At 30.7% G+C, this 18,547-nt stretch overlaps 1 protein-coding gene across 1 annotated transcript; it reads left to right on the forward strand.

The window, feature by feature from the left end:
• Positions 1 to 247: 247 nt before the first annotated feature.
• Positions 248 to 17,064, forward strand: PITX1 (paired like homeodomain 1). Its single transcript, XM_075275041.1, has 4 exons — positions 248 to 301; positions 7,480 to 7,626; positions 9,447 to 9,652; positions 15,817 to 17,064. Exons 1-4 carry the CDS (start codon positions 256 to 258, stop codon positions 16,363 to 16,365), a joined length of 948 nt encoding a protein of 315 aa, XP_075131142.1. The 5' UTR covers positions 248 to 255; the 3' UTR covers positions 16,366 to 17,064.
• Positions 17,065 to 18,547: the final 1,483 nt, after the last annotated feature.

The raw sequence follows: 18,547 nt of genomic DNA on the forward strand, positions 1-18,547 counted from the left end.
TGTCCGCCTTATACCGTACAATTATTACAGAAATGCCAAGAAGGAGACCGCATGTTACACTATTAAATTAAATCGAAATAAAAGGAGTTGCTGGTGGTTCCAATGTGAATTAAATTACATTTAATCTCCCTCCCGATTATTACAGGAATAGAAAACATTGTATCTAGAATTAATACACAAGGCTTTGCATTTTTAAGGCGAAAAACAAAAAAATACTAACAATTGCCATGTTATTTTATTGACAGAGGTGCTGCTATGGAGATTAGCCTTTCTAAGAATGCCCCCTCCTATGTTGACTTAGGTAAGTTGTAGCTTTTGTTTATTTGTGTGTGTAAGTTTCACTCAATGTTATTCGCTTACAAATAAAAACCAAGTCAACCACAAAATAAGACGAAATAGAAAGAATTGTGGTAATGACCTCGATATAATCTAGAAATAGCTTATTGACCTAAATATAATCTCTAAATAATCGAATAATCTATTGACGTATATATAATCTATATATGATCGAATAATCTTTTGACCTATATATAATCTATAAATAATCGAATAATCTATTGACCTATCTATAATCTATACATAATCGAATAATCTATTGACCTCCAAATAATCGAATAATCTATTGACCTCAATACAATCTATAAATAATCTAATAATCTATTTCTAGATTATATAATTATAGATCATACTGATAAAACATAATAAAACATTCCAAAATTGTATCAATAAAATGAAATTAAACAAAATAATAATGAATAAAATGAAATTAATCCCTAAATCATTTATTCAATTTTTTTCCTGTAATAGATAAAATAGTTATATACATATAATTCTATGTAACTATACGAAATAGCTATAGATAGATCATAAATGTTGCCTTTTTTGCAACATTTTTGTAATTTTTAGTGTTTTGTTGCTATTTATTTTTATTATTATTATTATTATTATTATTATTTATATTAGTTATTTTTATATTATGTTAGTATATTATTATTATTATTATTATTATTATTATTATTATTATTATTATTATTATTTTGTTTGTTAATATTGAACCCAAAAATGGACCACATTCAATGAGATTACATAAGAATGGACCCTGCACAGTGACTGATCCAAATATACATTTACCAATACAATAATATATTAGTTTTTGTGGATCCAAAGTCAGCTGAATTCATAAAAACACTATCAAACGATTAGAAAAATATTATATTAACATGTCCAATATATTTGTCATTAGATTCTATGCATAGGTAAATATCACTACTTGAGGAACTTTGTGTAATTCATAGAGTGCAGGTCACCCCAATGCCCCCTCTGCAGTGATATAGGAGCTTTGGCCAGGAACAAAGACCTTGTATAATGTAAGCTTTATGCTTTGCCTAAGATTACAGTTCATTTGGTTATTAGGGATTGGCCATGTCATTAATCGGTTATTTTATGGGTTTGGTAGGTCATGGAAATGTCCTTATTGTATAACTTGCATAGCTTGTGTATGTTTGGCTTCAGAAGTAGTTGATGATATCATTAACCCTGTACATGAAATTAACATAGATAGAGGGAGGCTATTGGCTCAGCAGCAACAATGTGTCAACAGCTTGTTAGGTGTGAATGATACATAGATGGATAGAGAGATAGATAGATATGAGATAGATAGATAGATAGATAGATAGATAGATAGATAGAGAGAGAGAGATAGAGATAGATAGATAGATAGATAGATAGATAGATAGATAGATATGTAGAGATAGATAGATAGATAGATAGATAGATAGATAGATAGATAGATAGATATGAGATAGATAGATAGATAGATAGATAGATAGATAGATAGATATTATAGAAAAGGTTCTTAACAGCTATTGCTCTGAATGTTTACTGTTTAATAGATCAATGGTAATATATATATATATATATATATATATATATATATATATATATATATTCCTCAGTGCTTACATCAAATGACATCAGTTGGGTTGTTCAGTCTTTATTGAATATTATAGCAAAAATTAAATACAACACACTCCTGGGTTTTACTAAATTCTACTCCATTATCTCCCTTTCTATAAAGTGTATAAATGCAGAAAGATACTAGATAGACAGTGCATCTGTAAATAGGCAGTATATAGTTTGTATGAAAGCAAATGTTGTGTACTCTGTTGTGTACATATGTTATTGTAATGTATCTATTACATAAATTCTGTTGGTTACATTGACAATGCTCCAGAGCTTCCTCTCCATGTACACACACTTTCAAGTTGTTATTAATATCATTATCATTTTGTGAGACTAGTAGAACAACTTCCACAAATAACACAAATAAACCAGATCTATATTACAGCCAACATACAGATCTGGATGAGAGTGAACAGGACTCCAGCACTTTATACAACTATCATTTGCTTTAGAATAGTTATATAGCATATATATATATATATATATATATATATATATATATATATATATATATATATAGTGTCTGTAAATAAATATATATATCATTGGCTTCAATATATCAAATTCTTAATTATACATTACCAATTTGTAATATTGTCTCTATTAATATATTACATACTCCTAATTCTAATTATTTCTACGAAATCCAAGCTGCCCTCCTCCTTCAGTAATAAAGCTGCCATGTCCAGATTAATGTTTTCGTTGCACTATTGCAAGACTTTACATTACACAAAATACACATGTTGCAAATTATTAAATAATCTAATAATAATAATCTGTATTATGTCCATATAAAACAGTGTCAAATTGACAAATTATGTTACTAAGGATTGTAACAAATATCCTAAAATGGACACGTTGATGCATGTGATATTTACATGTCATCTATACATTTGTATGAGATCTAATTTTTCCTATACCACAAGATAAATAATGTCAATGATGGATGTGTCTTATATATATATATATATGGATATGTCTTATATACATATATGACATATATGTATATATATATATATATATATATATATATATATATATATACACACACACACATACAATATATATATATAAGATATATATGTATATATAATAAATCCTCACTAATATATATATATATAAATATAAAATAATAAAATATGTGTTATAGCTATATGTTTGGATACATCTAAATATTATCTTTATTAGTATTACTGTTAATAGATCATCTAAATCCCATTCCTGAACATATGTCTTATAAGTTATAAAGTTACCATATATATATATTTTGTTTAGTACACTGGTGTGCTTAACTATAAAAAGAAAGCAAAATGTGTCTTTTTTAATTTATATATTATTTTGTAGCTTCTTATATATTATTAGAAAACATGATTAAAATGATAAATAATACAATTTTCTGGTGCGTTCTATAAATATATTACAATTAGACACTATTCTACACACATAAGTTACTTATGATAGATTTATGCCTTACCTGTTTATTTCTGTATTACTATTACATAACAATCAGCAAAACAAACTAAATACATAGGAACACATAAAATACATACTAAAGTTGTGTGTGTGCGCTTTATTTAATCTTACCATTATATACAATATATATAGAATATTATTGTTAGGAATAACAAAAAAATATGAATAAAAGGAAAATTGATACATTTTGACTCATATATTCTATCTATTCAACTAAGTCCTATAAATATGTTTACAGGTTTCTTAGACTTGTAATAACTAGAAGAATCTTTACCTATATTGGCAAGTTCAAATTTTTGAAAAATCTGCGTTTTGTCGGGGGGGTTTTGTCAAAAAATATCTGAGGTTTTAATGTGTTTCTCTCAAAATGATACAATATACTTTTTGGAAAACTATGAATTGTTGGGAACTCTTAGACGTATATTTTGAACTGCAATTCACAAGCAAATTTATTGGATTGATCCTCATTTTCAGCATGAGATAAATTGTTTTTCTTTTGATTTCCATTTTGTTTGGAGCTTCAGATATAACAAAGCTATAGGGTTATGATAATGAAACAAATGTCTTTCAGTGTTACAAAGTGTTGTGAAAGCCCTATTGAGATTGTTGTATTATCGTATCAACAAAAATATGCCATTGTCTTTAGTCTACAGCTACTCTGTTCAGTTTGGTGAGTCATAGGAAAACATAAACAATAACATATACAGTATATGGATAGATAGATAGATAGATAGATAGATTAGATAGATCAGTAGATAGATAGATAGATAGATAGATAGATAGATAGATAGATAGATAGATAGATAGATAGATAGATAGTTTAGATACATCAGTAGATAGATAGATAGATAGATAGATAGATAGATAGATAGATAGATAGATAGATAGATCAGATAGATAGATGGATAGACAGAATCAGCAAAGAATAATGTCATTATTGTATAAGAAAAACAACCCAATCTAGAGCCCTATTTCTCCCTCTAGTGGCCTTGAACTTTATATCAGTCCATATATTACATACCCCATTAATAACATTACGTATAGGTGTAATTTACTATTCTGTTTTGCAGGTCAATACAATGGCATATTACATCCATTTTTAAGGTTTTCTCTATCTAACTGGAAAATATACACATACACAATTACAAAGACTATGTATAACTGCACGTCAACGTCACCTAGTAGTCTAATTCCAATCATTCTGGATACACAACTAGTTTCAGTGGGCCACTGCGCTCTGTTCTCCTCTTTATTTTAGTTGTGATAGTGATCAGATGCAGTAGACCTATAGAGAGGATTTATACCATCCCTTTGCAATCTATGTGATTTTTCCCCTATAGCATTAAGAGGATTTGCCTAATTGATTTGAGTCTATACACAAATTTCATATAGCTCCAGGGAGCAGCTCGCAGCAGACAGCAGAGCATTTAGGAAGATTACCTGTTGGCTAAACAGTGGAGTCCTAGGTGGGTCTTACTGACTACAACAACCCTAGTGGAACAGGTCTCTCCAGCACTTAACTGGTTAATTCATTGCGATTGCTTTAGGAACATAGAGTCGTCCATTGGTCTGCTGAATAGGAATATGAATATAATTTGACATTATGACAATGTGTAGCGTAGATAGATACATTTGTAGATGGAATGCTATTCATTGTTATTCTAATAGATTGTATTATATTATAGTTTGTTACTTTACTAACTATAGAAGTTTATTGTTATATTGACATGACTTGCCCATACTTATAGTTATTAGTTATATATTGTACTTGTAAACGTTTATAGTTTTACGGCCACAGACAGTTGATAATCCAGAGATTTGTCTTTCAATGCTGCTTATTTCTTTGCTAGTGTGTATAGATGAGTTGAATGTTTTTGGAATTATTACTTTATCTATAGAAAAGGAGATGTATACATTTCTTCTGCGTCTCAAGGTCTCTACAGAATAGAAAACCTAGACAGTGTCTAGGCAAACACATTTAATCTTATCACATTCCCTTATCAAGCCCTGGTCCACAGACTGCAGGTCCTCACCACTCACTCTACATGTGTTTATCTTACCATTGAATGGCCCTAACCTGCTGTGCTTTGTCTTGTATGAAGTGGCAAGCTACACAATATTGACTTGTGAGTGTGTGTGTTCTGTGTAGTCCAGCATTATGGAGGTGTAAACTACGCAGCCTTGAAGAAGTGCAAGCAATGAAAATGTTTTTGTCCTCTGTCTGCTTTTGTTACATATTAAAGACAATTTAGAACCAAACGTCAGCTGTTTCTTCGCATGTTATAGTCACTAAAGAAACAAGTGGCATATTTCATTTTCAGAGAGCAGAACCCTGGAAATTTACTTTTCCCATAGATACCTTTACGTGTCTAGAGAATTTTCTACTAAACCTGCTCTATGGAATAAAATAGAAATGATTATTCTACTAAGAATTCTGCTTGTCTTAATAAAACAAAGATAGATTCTACACATGCAGTAGAACAACAAGTCGCAGCAGAAGATGGGTCGCATGGCAACGTCTTACGCTTCTTAATCTGCTGTAGGATTGCGGTTCTAAAACCTGATTTTTGTTCAGAAAATGGAGATACTTGCAAATACATGGCCTGAAGAATAAAAACATAAAATATTGACAATAAACAAATATAAATATAAAATTCTAAAATAAATCAAATTATATAAAACTTGTTAGAACATTAAAATGATACATTGAGAATTCTGAGATTGTTATTAATTTAATGCTGTAACAAGGAGACAAAGAAATGTATGAATATATTGTTTATTTATTGGATAGTTTAATATATATATGTGTGTGTGTGTGTGTGTGTGTGTGTGTATATATATATATATATGTATATATATATATATATACATGTCCATAAACCGTGACAAAATTAGTAATATTTAACATGCACTTAAATCTGTATAATATATATATATTTATTTATTTTAGATTAAAATTGCTGCTTTACACATCGCTGTAATTTATTTATTTTTTTTAGAGTGTCTTACGATTTTATTATTTTTTTTTATTATTTATTTATTTTATATTTTATTTTATTTTCTTATTTTATTTTTATTTATTTATATATTTTTTTTTCTTTTTTTAAGATATATTCGTTCAATGTATTCATTTTTGCAATAATACAAAACAAAGTTGGCAGAGACTATTTCCATCATCGTACTCCCCCCCTAATGAATTACTATATACCATCAGTACCCCCAATCTGCCGTCTACTTAAGGAGTAGTCTGCAAACTCCCCAAAGATCCTTGGAACTGCTTCTTTAAGTTATCTAGTTGTTACCGGCAAGGCTGCCATGAATAGTTGAATGGTATGTTGAATGGTATGAAAGTATATATTTACTTAAGAGTCTATCAATATTTGAAGTAAGGCAAGGTATTCAGAGCCATACAAAACCATATAAATCACCTAAGTTGTAAAGTTCAAGGGACATCATAGCCATAAAAAAAAAAAAAAGAGCAGGTCTGAACTAATGAAAAACAAAGCTAATTATTCTCTGCACATTGATTCTCAGAGATATCCCCTTGACGGTGGGAAGTAAGGTTATTTAGAGGGATTGGTGTCTCTTTAAGAAAGGCCTTGCCAGTAAAGCTTAGATACCTTAGAGAGCAGCTCCAAAGATCTATGGGGAGTTTTCAGGCTGCTCCTTAGCTAGACTGTAGGTTGGGCTGAAGACTGCACATAGTAATTTATTAGTAAGACAGGGAGGTATTAAGCTCAGTTGGGCGGTGCTCCAGTAGACTGCAGCCACTTCTACTAGGGCAGCTCCTTTAATCTCTTTAGCTAAAAAACTATCAAGCCAGCAGCTTGTACTTCCTAACACTCTAATGTATCTCTGCTTGGGAAACTACATACAGTCGACTGCCTAAAAAAAGTAAGGAGAAGGAACTTTTTTTTTTCCCCCAAGTCAGTTTTTATGGGTCTCCAACCTTTACAAGGACAGAACCTGGATGTGACTTGGTTTGTATAGGATCTTGTGGAATACCAGTTTTCATGAGCAGTATTGTCATGGATTCTTTTAAAGGGGGTATGAATCTGGAGAGGTTGCCTGAAAGTTTAAGACCCCAGCCGTCTCACGACATGGCCTCCAACTTCCATTTGCAAAGATCAACTGAAACTAGAGATCCAATTGAGAATTCAGCCAGCGAATCATCCGATACCGAACTTGCAGGTAATACTATTAATTAACAAGATAGTTTATGAAATCCTATCCGTACGCCTCACACCGAATGTTTACCAAACACATAGGTTATTGTATATAGTTCACTAGTAATACTGTACACTAGGATATAAGGAGGAAATCTAGCTTTACTAACATATTGAAGAATACAGAAAGACTTGATGCTCACTTTAGTTAATGCATAGCTAAGATAATTGTTACATTGTATCTTTATAACGCAGTGTTAGTGTTATTTTGTTGTAGTTTCTTTTTTATATGGGTTTAGGTTGGTGCTGTTATTATTCATATATATATATATATATATATATACATATTATTCCTGTATATATATATATATATATATATATATATATATATATATATATATATTTAAAACAGCTTAGTTTTCGTTTGATCTGTTTTATTTCAAAGTTGGTGGGTTTACAAGATTATATAACAAATATATATATATATATATATATATATATATATATATATATATAAATTTTAATATATATATATATATAAATTAAAAATATATATATATATATATATATATATATATATATATATATATATATATCATATCTATATGTAGATATTTGCAGTCATCTTACACTGAATCAAATCTAGGGAAAATCTGTAGACATCGATAGTTTTACATGACTTAAGTGAGGCCTTGTACTAGTATCCACGTTAGAGGTCACATAGTCATCTAATAGAATTATTATTATTATACGCTTACTGTGACCTCGCTATCTATACATGTCCATATATACGGATAGATAAATTCCAGATTGATTATCTTTCGATACATTGTTATCGTACCATATCAGTTCTGAGCAATAATAATAATAACTTGCATGCTTTGTCTGCATTCTCCCTTCTTCAGACATATAAAAATTAGACAGGTCAGTTTAGGTAACCTCACAGAAATATCACAAACTCCCAGAGGGTTTTTTTTTTTTTTTTTTGCTCTGTGGCCTATTGAAAGCAGCTACTGAAAGGGCCTTGTAATTCAAGGAACATCAATATTTGTTCCTTTATTCTTCCAAAAGAATAGCGAAATGCAATAGCAATGCTACTAGTATTCTATTATTATATTATTATTATTTCTATCACACATGCCTTAATACAGTTCTGTTCTATTATCTCAAGGTTATAATAGTAAGTAATGAGATTAAAATAATCAAAATAGTTGCATTTATTTTATATTTACGGCTTTAATTCTATGACTATTTTGTTTCATCTGAAAATTAGTATAAAATATTAGTATATTATACTGTAACTGTAGCTATAAAAGAATACAGGATTGCATATTAATACTAGAATTCTGTATTAATACTATTACTGTCGCTCTATATTTGTAGTAGTCTGAGTAGTAATAGTAATAGAGGGGCGGTATAACTTCATTTTAATTAACAATTTTCAGATTCAGACAGTTCTTCTGTACACATTGACATTACATAGAAATGAAACATTACTGTCTTTGTAGTATAACTATAATACGGAATATTTTATGGTAAAGGTTTATGTTAATGCCTGTTTAAATAAAATACTAAGTATTTTCATTTCTCATTGGTTTAATCCTGGGTTTGTATTTTAAATATCTTAAATAGAATTTAAAATTCTATAGTTGTACATAGTTTAATCACCTAATGGTCCTGTATGATTACAATGGTGATTTGTGGCACATTGATCATATAAACCAGAATATAACTTGTCTGTTCAATTACATAACATTACATTATTGGTATAGTGCCGTGTGCAGGTTTGTGCATTCCCCCCCAGTATTGCTTTGTTACCAATGTATGGCTCTGCACTGTCCACAGAAAAAGACAGGAGTGGAGAGCCAAAAAGTGAAGATGGCAACGTGGATGACCCCTCCAAAAAGAAAAAGCAGCGTCGACAGAGAACTCACTTCACCAGCCAACAACTACAGGAGCTGGAGGCCACCTTTCAGAGGAATCGCTACCCTGACATGAGTATGAGAGAGGAGATAGCAGTGTGGACAAACCTGACGGAAGCCAGAGTCAGGGTAAGAGCAACATTGTATCTGTGTGTATTAATAGGGGGTAAATGTGTGTGTAGATTGTGTGTGTGTGTAGTGTGTGTGTGTGTGTGTGTGTGTGTATATATATATATATATATATATATATATATATACACACACATATATATACATATATACACACACAAACACACACACACAGATATATATATATATATAGGCATGCATTTATGGGTAGATGGATATATAATACAAGGGTAGACAGGTAGTTGGATAGATACATAGATAATACAAGAATAGATATAGATAGATAGATAGATAGATAGATAGATAATACAAGGATAGATAGATAGATAGATAGATAGATAATACAAGGATAGATAGATAGATAGATAGATAGATAGATAGATAGATAGATAGGCAGATAGATAATACAAGGATAGACAGGTAGATAGATAATACAAGGATAGATAGATAGATAGATAGATAGATAGATAGATAGATAGATATGAGATAGGTAGACAGATAGATAATACAAGGATAGACAGGTAGATAGATAGATAGATAGATAATATAAGAATAGACAGATAGGTAGATAGACAGATAATACAAGGATAAACAGATAGATAGATAGATAGATAGATAGATAGAAAGATAGATAGATAATACAATAATAGACAGGTAGATAGGAGATAGATAGATAGATAGATAGATAGATAGAAAGATAGATAATACAATAATAGAATAATAGACAGGTAGATAGGAGATAGATAGATAGATAGAAAGATAGATAGATAATACAATAATAGATAGATAGATAATATAAGAATAGACAGATAGGTAGATAGACAGATAATACAAGGATAAACAGATAGATAGATAGATAGATAGATAGATAGATAGATAGATAGATAATACAATAATAGAATAATAGACAGGTAGATAGGAGATAGATAGATAGATAGATATTCTCAGCATGTCCAACACATAATGAGGAGCAGAGAGGGAAGTGGGGACCTGCAATGGAAAATCCATAACTATGAAATCTGATCTGTTTCCTTTACTCACTATACACTGTTGACTTTCAGAGCTCGGTTACATTGTAGAAATACTTCATTTTTTTTATTCGCCTCTTATTGAACATTTTGTCATAGCCAGTAAAGTCATAGGTAATAGTGAACCGAGGGGTCAATAGAGACACTGATACAAAACCAGCACGAACCAAATGTAAAATAACTAAAGGCCTAGTAGGACACCTATTATTTCATAGGCACAAATTCCTTTAGCATGGCCCGCATCTGGTAATACAGAAGTATAACCTATTCTTACAACTCTCTACATTCAGGGATGCAGAGGTCTATCTAGCTATTGCTACTACAATGACTTAAGATGGTTATTATTTATTATTTCGAGAAAAAAAACTATTCTATTAAATTATTCTATACAAACCTATGTGAATTATTTCATCTCCATCCAAGACTTCCTTTTACAGTCCATTTAATGAGTAAATAAAAACGTAGATAAGGGAAATAGTTGACATTACAGTAGGTATGGTTTGTTTAGTGTCTGACAATTCATAGACTACAGGTTTTCTGCAATTTGTCAGAAAATTGTTACATAAATGAAAATTTCGTTACATAGTATTATTCTTCCATACAGTAGGGCTGTCACTAAATCTAATAGTAATACTACTATTAATACACAATTAGGATGATTTCAGGAACACATTTCCAGACCCCAATCCCTTTGTGCCTAAAATACCCCAATAATGTTGCTCCTTCGCTCCTGCTTTCTAATTTTCTTAAACCCAATATAACGTGGCACAGAGACACATTAAAACAGCACTGGCCCCAAACAAAGACGAGATGGAAAACTTGAAACCCACGGCTGAACCTCTAGGCAAAGCCAGATTGAAAGGTTCATTTCATAGGGCCCCTAATAAAAGAATGAAGAAACGGAAATGATTTTCATGTAAAAAATAACAGTTAAATCTTGTTGCGTAAGGTCAAGCAGTTGTTATTCTGTACTGCTCAGTAGGATATTTTACATAAGATGCATGTATGTGAAGTCTATGGTGGTCCAAGGAAATGTGGTGTTTTTCTATGTGTACGCTGCGTTTACCGGGGGCTTTTTGTGACTCCTTGTGAACACGCATTGCTTCAGGTTAGGCAGTGGAAACTTCAATAAGCTGCTGGATTTTTGAGTCCTGTCTCTCTTCTATGGCTACCAAGATGATGCATTAATATACTGGTATGAAAGATTGACTGTAAATACTAGCAATGGATCTCTGTAAAAGTATATATACACATCTATCTATCTATCTATCTATCTATCTATCGAGAGAGAGATCTAGTTTTATATATATATATATATATATATATATATATATATATGTATACAGAGAGAGAGAGATCTATATAGATATATATAGATAGATACAAATTTATAGATAGATAGATAGATAGATAGATAGATATGAGATAGAGATAGATAGATAGATAGATATGAAATAGATATAGTGTGTTATCTTTCTATGTCTGTATAGATAGATAGATACATGATAGATAGATAGGAGATAGATAGATAAGATACATAATAGATAGATAGATAGATAGATAGATAGATAGATAGATAGATAGATAGATAGAAAAATAGCACAGAAGTGGCTTATATTTATTTTATTTATCTAGTGGTTGTATCTAAAAAAAAATTAAATTTTATTCTTTATTGTTACTCCTAAATAGCAGATTTAGACTTTTTTTTTTTTTGCCTCCTATTGTATCTGCAGGACTTAAAATATATATGAAATCATTCGCAATAACCCCATATATATCAAATCCCAAGCAGAAAGTATAAGGGATCTGTAAAAAATATGAAAAATAAAATTCAAAAGATAAAAATAAATAAATTGGGAACCGATCTTAATACGATTAAACATGGTGTTCCAAAAAAAGATAAATATTAAATTGGCTCAGAAAAACCTCTTTGCACTAAACCCGAAATCCCAAATGTAAAGCACCATGGAATTAATGGTGCTATATAAATAAATAATAATAATAATAATAATACAGGCGTCTTATGGAAATTGTATTATTAAACTAACTAGTCACTTGCATTTTTTTAAATATAATTCCTAAATGTATTCAGTTTTTGTGTTACTACGATACAAAACTCCAGATTTGCGTATGCAAAGAAAGTTCCGCTAGTATGTAAATTCATATTAAAATGGGAAGAAGGGGGTGTTTGTGATTTACATAGTAAGACATTGCTCTAGACAGAAAAAAAAACGTTTCCAAGATAAAAATGGTATTACTTTATTCAGAGGTAAATACACTGAGGAAATAGGTTGCACAAGGAATTAGAAGATTCCTAGAAAACAAATTAGGTTTATTTCAACGAAGGAGGATGGAACTTATGGCTTCAATTTTACAATGTTTGAATTATTTTAGTTCTTATGGTTTTTTTTTACATTACAAAATAGCAATTACTATTAGTGTAAAAAAAACTAAATATAATAATCCATGGAAAGATTGAAATAGAAGGGACAGCAAAAAATCTGTCAATTTAAGTTCATGACTGATATAAAAGAGTTCATAAATAAAAATATGAAGTATAGTAATAAATAAATAGATCCAAAAATGATTCCACTTTACATACCTAAAGTACAGGGACAGGGATACAAGACTTTATCGAATAATACAGTTTCTGATAAGATTCTAGGACAAATATATTTTACATTTACATAATATATACATAAATATATATAAACATTAAAATAGGCTTACAAAAATTTCCATATAGATTTAATTTATCTTTGCATATGTATATATGTTTATAGTTGGTTATAAGAGCGGTTCAAGTGTGAGCTCAGATTATATAATATTATAATGGTAGAATAAAAATATAGATAATATAGTTTACAACAATCCTAAGTGTTCATTAAATCAGTGACTCAGGTTTTCCTTCAATTGTATAGTACATAAAATAGTGTCATATATATATATATATATATATATATATATATATATATATGTGTGTGTGTGTGTGTGTTAAGTAAAATACTATATATATATATTATAATATATTATATATTATAATATAATAAATTATATATATATATATATATATATACATATAATATGCGTTGTATAAAATATTATATATATTGTAATATATTATATATTATAATATAATTAAGAAAATAAATAAATAAAAAAAAAATATATATATATAGATAGATAGATAGATAGATAGATAGATAGATAGATAGATAATAAAGTGCATGTTATATAAAATAAATGTTATAAGAATTGGAGTAAAATGGTACAATGTCATAGTTTAGTAAACTTATATTGGCCATCAAATAATAGCCTTGCCTTCTAAATGCATCTTTTACATAAATGTAGCCTGTAAATATTGCAAGCTAGTAATTTTAGTCTGGCAACCTATGATATATAGGAAGACATTTCCTGTAGATCAATCTAACATTGCATTGTGGTAAAATATTCATCACAGACAGGACAAATCAATGTATCAATGTAAGATTTAAAAAATACAAATAAATAAATGAATAAATAGATATATAATTATATATATATATATATATATATATATATATATATATATATATAGTGTACACAAAGCACAATGAAAAATAATAACACAATCCTAATAATTGTAAGATTCCACATAATACTATTATATAAATCAGTTTTCCCTCCTAATGATTTTTTGTTTTTTCCTTTAAGGGGGCTTTTACTTACGGAAACTGCCTATGATGAATGGTTCTGTCTGCTAAGTTTCTGCTGCAAATACCCTTTTAATTAGGAATGCTTTTTGTAAAGTCGTTATTTGTTCCCTGAGTGTTTTCTGTAAAAGTAAAGCAAAGCCAAGGCTATGTGAGCAGATGCAACTGCAACTGGTCAGGGCCGTAAATCCTAATGAGTTCTACCTGTATACACAGCATATCCAAAGGGCAGTGGGAAGATTGGGCTTCAACATGACTAATCCAATCCTTGCTTTTATGATCTGTAAGCAGGGATTTTTATTATGCACACTATATTATTAGAGAAAAGCCCTTGATAAAACATTTACCATGGCCAATTAATATACTATAGAAACTAGGGGCTGCCATAACTAGAGGGGCCAAATTAAAGGCAGGGACAGAAGGGTCTTGCAATCCAGAGCAGGGGTGGAAGCAGCTGTACATAGAATCAAATTAATAAAATGGGAAATCACCATTAGAAGTTTTGCTGTTGCTACATAGTGTAGTATAGGTGTCATGTAAAAAATAACCTATATTACATGAGATGGGGGAGCTGCAAATCCTAATCCATAGCTAAACTTGGGGCAAAAAGTGGCAATGATGGCGGACGATTCATTCAATCAATGCTACAAAACAATATAAATAAATAATAAACACTTATCATAGAACACGTCAAAAGAATGGAGTTAACATGATTGCCTTAAGCCACACTTCGGAACATCCGTGTACGTACAGGAAATGTAATAATTATGGAACTATGGTAAATAACATGGATTTATTTCGACCTATAATTGGTTCTATTTTTGTTGACTTCTTCTCCGAAATGAATGTCTATAATAACCTATTTAGTCCTTTATCCACTAAGTGATCTATAATAACAGATACAATGTTATTTCACGGTTCCATCTGAATATGGAGGGAGAACAAGGGAGGGTCTATGTATTGCTTGTAAAACGTTAGACATGCTAGATTTAATCCAGGCCTATTAAATGATAAAGTAAAGGTAGATATCCTAATTTCCTCTACCATCGACGTCCCGCTCTCGGTTCTCTCAAGCCTCACTCTGGAGGAGCCTATTAATTCCCTTTATAAGCATGACTGTGATTTATTGATTAATATTTCCCCTATAGATCTAAGACATCCAGAGCACCAGACATCATCTAGTAAGCCTACTTCATTATTCCACCAACACAAACGGTTGTAAGGAAATTGCTAAATGCTTCCCATTTGGGTTTGAAATGTTTGTCTTCTTTGGCCGCTTGACCCTTAGAGTTGTTCTTGTATTATTATTGAGGTCAGCCAAGTGTAGGTGTTGTCAGAGGTCTCCTCTAGATGGTTGTGGGTGACCTTTGTATGGTGTGGTCACACTTATGACTTAACCTTTTTTTTTTTTCTTTTTTTTTTCCTTTTTTTTTTTACTTTGCAGGTCTGGTTCAAAAACCGCAGAGCCAAGTGGAGGAAAAGGGAACGTAACCAGCAGATGGACCTTTGTAAGAATGGCTATGTCCCACAATTCAGCGGCCTCATGCAACCCTATGATGACATGTATGCAGGATATCCATACAACAACTGGGCGACCAAAAGCCTGACTCCTGCTCCACTGTCTACTAAAAGCTTCACTTTCTTCAACTCAATGAGTCCTTTGTCTTCTCAGTCCATGTTTTCTGGCCCAAGCTCTATCTCCTCAATGAGTATGCCATCCAGTATGGGGCACTCTGGTGTACCTGGCATGCCAAATTCAAGCCTAAATAATATCAATAATCTTAATAATATCAGCGGGTCCTCGCTCAACTCAGCTATGTCTTCAACAGCATGTCCATATGGACCTCCTGGTTCCCCCTACACCGTTTATAGGGACACCTGTAATTCCAGCTTGGCTAGCCTTAGACTTAAATCCAAGCAACATTCAACTTTTGGATATAGCAGCTTACAAAGTCCGGGATCTAGTTTGAATGCTTGTCAATACAACAGCTGATGGACCGAGCATCAAACCATTGTGCCCTGTGGACTTTTGACTTTGATAAAGGACCAGAAACGTTTTGCAAGAGACACAAAGACCTAATACACATGGATGAGTTGCAATCTTCGCTCTGGATTATGCGGGTTGTATGTACTTGAACTTGCACAGGATTTTCCAGTGTCCACTTTATAGAGAGATTTAGTGGAGGTAAAGTTTTCTAAAATTTTTTGGTAGTCACCGCAGATGGGGGAGATGTATTGTGGTCTACACTGAGATCGGTGATCCTTTACCACTGCAAAACAGGTATTTGCAGAGGAAGAGTCTAGGGGGAGAGGCGGGAGAGAGGAATTATTAAACTATTAGGTATTAAAATAATAAGGGTTAACCACTTAAAAAGGTTATATGTAAATATATAAATATATATCCGCCGCTACATTGTGTCAAATGATTGTGTGCCACAGTTTGATAAACTGGTTCAAGTGCATGACTCTCAATGGTTGTCCAGATAAAAAAAACAAAAAACATCCTTTATTGATTTATTTGTTCCTTCTGTAGAATGAAAAGACCCCATCCAAGTGATCGAACGAAATACGCAACATTGCCTCCATCAGTGACTATTCCCACAATAGCTGTATTTATCATACGCTTTGATCAGTTGGTCAGTCTTATTTATCTGCAATCTTTTAGCTCCCCATGTATCTATATGCTATGTAAGATAAACGAATAACCCCCCACCCCCCCAGATACCTAATAGTGCGACAATGTATCAACTGGGCCCTTCCGAGTAAGTTGGCTCGCCAGTCACGAAACGTATTCTCTCGAAAAGTGAAAGAAAGCTAAATATTCTGGTCGTAGCTTTAACAGTGGTTTGTTGTCTCCATTCTGATTCAATACTATGACGAAATAATCGACCCTAAGCCAGATATTTGTCAATGTTCTTTCTCTAAGGAAACTCCATATAAAATGCACAAAGTGTCTCTCCCCTGCTCCCCTCCTTCTCCTCAGTGTATTGTACACCTGTGGTAACCGTAACGTGGATGTGTGGATGTTTAATAATGATGTCGTGCCGGATAAGAGAATGCAGTGTCATTTTTTTTATAACTTATGTTTTTGATTTTTTTGATTTTTTTTTGTGAATATTTTTTTGTTTGTTTGTTTGTTTTTGTTTTATTTTTTTATTTTTATTTTTTTCAAAAATTAAGAGCATGGGAATAAAACAGATTTAAGCAAAAGCTTTTTTTTTGGTGTTTTTTGCTGGTTAAATTCTGTTATTTATTATAATGTAATTCTAAAACATCTTTTACAAAACGAAATAAATGTATCATCGTCCCTATGGCTTCCGTTCTTTACAATAGAAGTGTTGAGAGGTGTTGGGATATATTTTTTGTTGATATTGAATTTTTTGGGAGCCTTCACATAGAGTAGACGCACGTGTATTTTTGCAAAATACACGTGTAAAAATAAGACTCCCATTGACTTCAATGACATTTACAGGCGTATTTTTACACGTGTAAAAAATATCATTGAAGTCAATGGGAGTCTTATTTTTACATGTGTATTTTGCAAAAATACATGCGCGTTTACTCCGTGTGAAGGCTCCCTAATATGTTAAAGATCAAAGGATGGTAGATACCAAAAAAAAAAACTAAAATTATTTTATTTTATTAAAAAAATAAAAAATATTTTGAAGAAATGTTAATAAATTAAATAAATATTCTAAGTAAAGATAAGTAAATAAATATTCTGAATAAATATTAATAAATTAAATAAATATTCTAAGTAAAGTTAAGTAAATAAATGTTCTAAAGAAATGTTAATCAATTATTAACACCCTGCCACCAAACACATTTTAACAAATATACAATTATAATATTAATTGTATAATAATAATATTATTATATTATTATTATATTAATAATATAATATTATACATATTATATATATTATAATATGTATAATATAAATTCTACAAATATTAAATACTTAACAAAGTATATTTTATTTCTATATTTTATTATGCATGTAGGTAATATAATAATTTAAAAATACTCCTGTGTAGAAGAATAATATTCCAGTTCATGGATGCATTACAATGTATCAGATTTTACGTCGTGTCCATGCCTCTTTGAGGATTAATGTATTACTTCTAATTAGAACGGTTGGATATGTAATTGCCCCGCTTGGATTAAAAGGGCAA

The sequence above is a fragment of the Leptodactylus fuscus genome, chromosome 5 (genome assembly GCF_031893055.1).
Source record: "Leptodactylus fuscus isolate aLepFus1 chromosome 5, aLepFus1.hap2, whole genome shotgun sequence".
NCBI lineage: Eukaryota > Metazoa > Chordata > Amphibia > Anura > Leptodactylidae > Leptodactylus > Leptodactylus fuscus.